We start from the raw sequence: 4265 nt of genomic DNA, 5'->3' as shown, positions 1-4265 counted from the left end.
TCCTGCTGATTGAGCAAAAGTGATAATTAATTTAGGCAGACAAGGTTCTTTGGGTAAATGTGATACCTTTTATTAGACCAACTAAATAGTTGGAAAAATTGTTCTTTGCAAGCTTTCAGGCACAAGAAGGGTGTGTGTGCCCAAAAGCTTGCACAGAACAATTTTTCTGACTATTTAGTTTTGTCTGCCTATATCCTTAGACCAACATGGCTACACCCCTGAAACATGGAAGATACATTCACTAAGGTATCATTCACAGCAGAAAAGCAATGAATCACTTGCTGGCAGATATAGCTAATATTTACATCTTCTCTCCATGTTTTTACATTTATCCTCATAGCCTATGGATATCAGCAGGATCCGAATCTATGAAAAGAATGACTTCAGAGGCAGGATGATGGAGTTCATGCGTGACTGTCTTTCCATCTATGAGGAATTTCATTTTGGAGATGTCCAGTCTTGCCAGGTTTTTGAAGGTTGCTGGATATTTTATGAGCAACCAAACTACCAAGGACGACAGTACCTCCTGAGACCCGGCGAGTACAGGAGATTCACTGAGTGGGGAGCCACAAATGCCAAAGTCGGGTCCTTGAGGCGTGCGATGACCAGTACACTTCACTGTCAGTAAACAATACCCACTAGCTTCTTCCAGCTGGGAATGCTTCTCTTTGTTAGTTAATGCAATGTGTCACTCACTCAGGCTGGGATTCTGAAACGTTAGGCTGCTAGATCTCCTTTCAGGTTCAAGGCCTTGAGCCAAACATCAATTGGAGTCAATAGAAGATTTTTCAGTGTTCATGGGCTGTGGATTAGGCACCAACAGGATAGTATCCAGCCCTGCTCACCTTCCTCACAAAACGTGTCCACTGGAGTCAAAGAAAGTGAGCAGGGTTCTGCCCATAATGATTTAGGTCCAAGCTTCAAAGGCAGCTAACAAAACATGGCTGAATCTAAATTGCTGAATTCAAATCTGATCTGCCAAGTGGGATTAATTTAAATTGTGGCACAATTTGGCCCTCACAAGACTAACTCTCAGTTTTTGTAGGATGGGGAACAAGCATTCAGCTTCCAGTTTTTCTCAATACTAACACATTTTCTTCGCCTGAGCATTTATTCGGGTAGTATAGTCACTAGGCAAAGTTCTGCAATTTCATTTAGTAGGAGCTGTACCTTACTGAGGAGTTGGCCCACTACCATTGCCATTGAAGGTGCTGGCCAGTGGCAGAATTCATCACACTGCTGTCCTAAAAGTGGTATCTTAGTCCTAGAGATAGTGGAAGTGAGGATTTATAACTACTTATGCAGTATCAGAACAGATGGACTAGACTGGGCCAAGCATTTCAGATTGCTACAGACCATCATTACTAATAAAAGTATTTTCCTATATTGTGATGGGTATGTTGTCCTAGAATAAATTTTTTGAGCTTACCTGTTGTCCACCTTCATTTCTCCAAGAATAAAACCACAAAAACTAAAAATAACCAAGCAACCAAACAACAGACCTAGGTGTTGGTTCCCTCCTGCAATGTCATTAAAATGGTTTATGTTTTTGGTTACCGTTTACACTGGTGGTTTGTGGAAGGGACTGGGGGATGGTTTGGAGGTACAATTAGTGCCTGAGGGGCATGTGACTTGAACCATGCCATGGGTCAAGCTCAAGGGGCAGGCTGGGGCCAGAGCCCAGAGAAGAGCAGAGCTTGGGCCTGGAGGACCCAGCGCAAAGGACACAGGGGCCAGAGGCCCAGAGATAGGGGTCTAGCTCGAGAAGGATGGAATCCAGATCAGGGGTCCAGTGCTTGGAGAAGAATGAGGTTGGGGCCAGAGACCCAGCACAAGGGACAGAGGGGACAGAGGCCCACAGATACTAACAACCAGCAGGGCTGAAGCCAAGATAGCCAAACCCAAATCTATGGGCCAGGGCTAGAGGCTTGCATCCAGAGCAGAGGGAGAGAAGCTGAGAAGTCCAAGGTCCCAAGAAAGGAATGATTGGATATAAATTCGGTGAGGCAAGGGCATTGTGTAAGGGGTGCCTGGAGCCATGTAATTAGCCATTAAGGCTACAGGGGCCCTGGGGCATGAACAGGCTGAGTGCCCACTCCGCTTAAGGGCAGAACTGAGACCATCAGGGTCTGGGAAGGACCTGCTGGTGCCTAGAAGAATTGGGGTTTGCTTTAGGACCCATAGGCAGCTTCCCTTTCAATTAAATAAATACATCAAGGTATGATGGGCAAGTGAGGATGGGAGGGCACCCTAGAGCTTGATCTGGGCCAGGGGTAATGTAGTCTCTAGAGGGCACAATGGCTGCCCCTAAAACCCAAACCTTGCTATACTGGCCCATTAACTATAGAAAAAGCTTTGTTACTGTGGCCTATTTGGCCAGGAAGTGGCTAAAATGTGAAACCTTGTGAAGTAGTTTCCACTGGCATGGCAATAGCTGATATCAGGTATGTTTTTAATGCAATTTGTTTACCAAATGTACACATGCCCCATGGCCCCAGAATTAGCAATAAAGTGATCCACAAAACCCACTCAGGGGCTATGTCTACACAATGAATAAAAAATGTGATTGTAGCACAGGCAGAGAGACCTGTACTGGTGTTAATCACATCACATGGGTAAGGGTAGCAGTGAAGATGGAAGGCCTCAGACTTGAGCCTCTACAGAAGTTCCAGGAACCCTGCTCTGAGTACTTTGTAGCTTTTGTTGTCTCTGTGAGCCCACCCATGAAAACAAGCACATCTTTATTTTTCCATGTGGATATCCTAATAGAGGCCCCTGCCCACTCCAACAAGTGGTTGCATCTTCTGTTGAGACTTCCAAGCTCACCATCAAATGCAGATGGCTTCCTTGTAGGGGTCAAATGAAAGGCAATCTCCTTTCTGCTTAAAAACTGACTCCTTCCACCATTCAGGCCTAAGTCTGAGTCTAGGAAAGCCTGCTCAGACATCTAGGAAAAGTCCTCCTGCTATGGGGTCTTGAGAAAAGCAAACTGACAGGATTATCTCTGATGACTTGTATCACAATGATTTTAGTCCAGACCAGGTAGAGGCAGATCTGAGTTGCAAACTCTGGAGGTCAATTTATTTAAAATTTGTACATGTTCATATATCAGATTCTGGTCTAAGCAAATCACAGAAACAAATAAAATCTTTCTTCCATAGTAAACAGTTTCTGGAAAGAATGACTTGGGGTTTAAGGTACCAAGTTTTCAGATATCTCTGAGCCCTGTGGTACAATGAGAAAATCTTCATGGCCCAAGTAACTCCCTGGCCCCCATCCCTCATTTCTAAATTCCCTACCCAAGAAAAGTGCAAGACAGAAGCAACATGAAACTCAATGCAAGGAATACAAAGACCCTCAGCACCACATGTGCAAAATAGATCTAGAGACAGCCAGAACCAGCTGGAGAACCAATCAAACACTGCAGAGGCAGATGAGGAGAGCTCATATGGTAACTTTGACTGCTATACTTATCTGTTCCATTAAAAAACCTCATGCAGGGTGGTTTGAAATGGATATCTGACAGCAGGACTCAGATAGCTCCTCTCAGTCAGCCATTATCTTTCTTCTACCCACCATCCAGGGAGGTTGGGTTGGCTATGCAATGTACCCCCATGTCCATGTTTTGCACTAATGGCTACTGGCACTGCAGCACACATTTTACAACTATAAAATCTTACTACTTTAAAAGAAATTTTGTAAGGATGAGCTGCAATTCAAGCTCAGAACCTCTTGAGAGAGGTTCCTGCCAGAGGGCAGGATTCAGGAGCTGATGGCTTCAGTACCCTGTCAATTCTCTAGTACCAGTGTTGAGCCCCAGCTCAAGTCTGGGATCGTGCCCGGTATGCAAAAGCCAATAAAGATACCAGGGGTGAAAGTATAAAGAAGATTTATTGCTAGCAATACAAGGTGCAAGCGGAATAATTTCACGTAACAAGCACACAGATTCTTAATTCTAAGCATCTTTTATACAGGAGTATTGGACCTTCATAAGCATTCTTGTTTGCTAATTGGTTATAAGGGAGTGACGCAAGGAGTTCTTTACTGAGCATGTCTCTATACCTGTGTTTTAGCTATGTATCTCATTTACATACATGTATGTTTCATTAGCATACTTTCTCCCCACCTAGGGGTGTGATTTTTAATATTTAAATTAGCTCTTTGCCCTAGTCCTCTGATTCTGCTTTTGTTTTCAAGCCTCCTTTATCTAAGACTGTCTCCTCCTTATCATTGCAGATGGGCATTAGTTACATAACAGAGACTTT

The 4265-nt window shown here is 44.0% G+C and overlaps 1 protein-coding gene across 1 annotated transcript in view; it reads left to right on the top strand.

Moving 5' to 3' along the window:
• The window catches only part of LOC102368630 (gamma-crystallin B-like), a gene marked incomplete at its 3' end in the record, with an annotated part of 11921 nt that extends 7936 nt beyond the window's left edge, over positions 1–3985 (top strand). Inside the window, exons 4-5 of the mRNA XM_006029139.1 lie at positions 341–596; positions 3975–3985. Of these exons, the coding sequence (XP_006029201.1) occupies positions 341–596; positions 3975–3985 (267 nt within the window). The remainder of the gene's footprint in view (positions 1–340; positions 597–3974) is intronic.
• Positions 3986–4265: the final 280 nt, after the last annotated feature.

This window comes from Alligator sinensis, unplaced genomic scaffold (genome assembly GCF_000455745.1).
Source record: "Alligator sinensis unplaced genomic scaffold, ASM45574v1 scaffold699_1, whole genome shotgun sequence".
Lineage (NCBI taxonomy): Eukaryota > Metazoa > Chordata > Crocodylia > Alligatoridae > Alligator > Alligator sinensis.
Note: the sequence above shows the minus strand (reverse complement) of the source record. Positions and strands in the feature narration are given on the sequence as shown.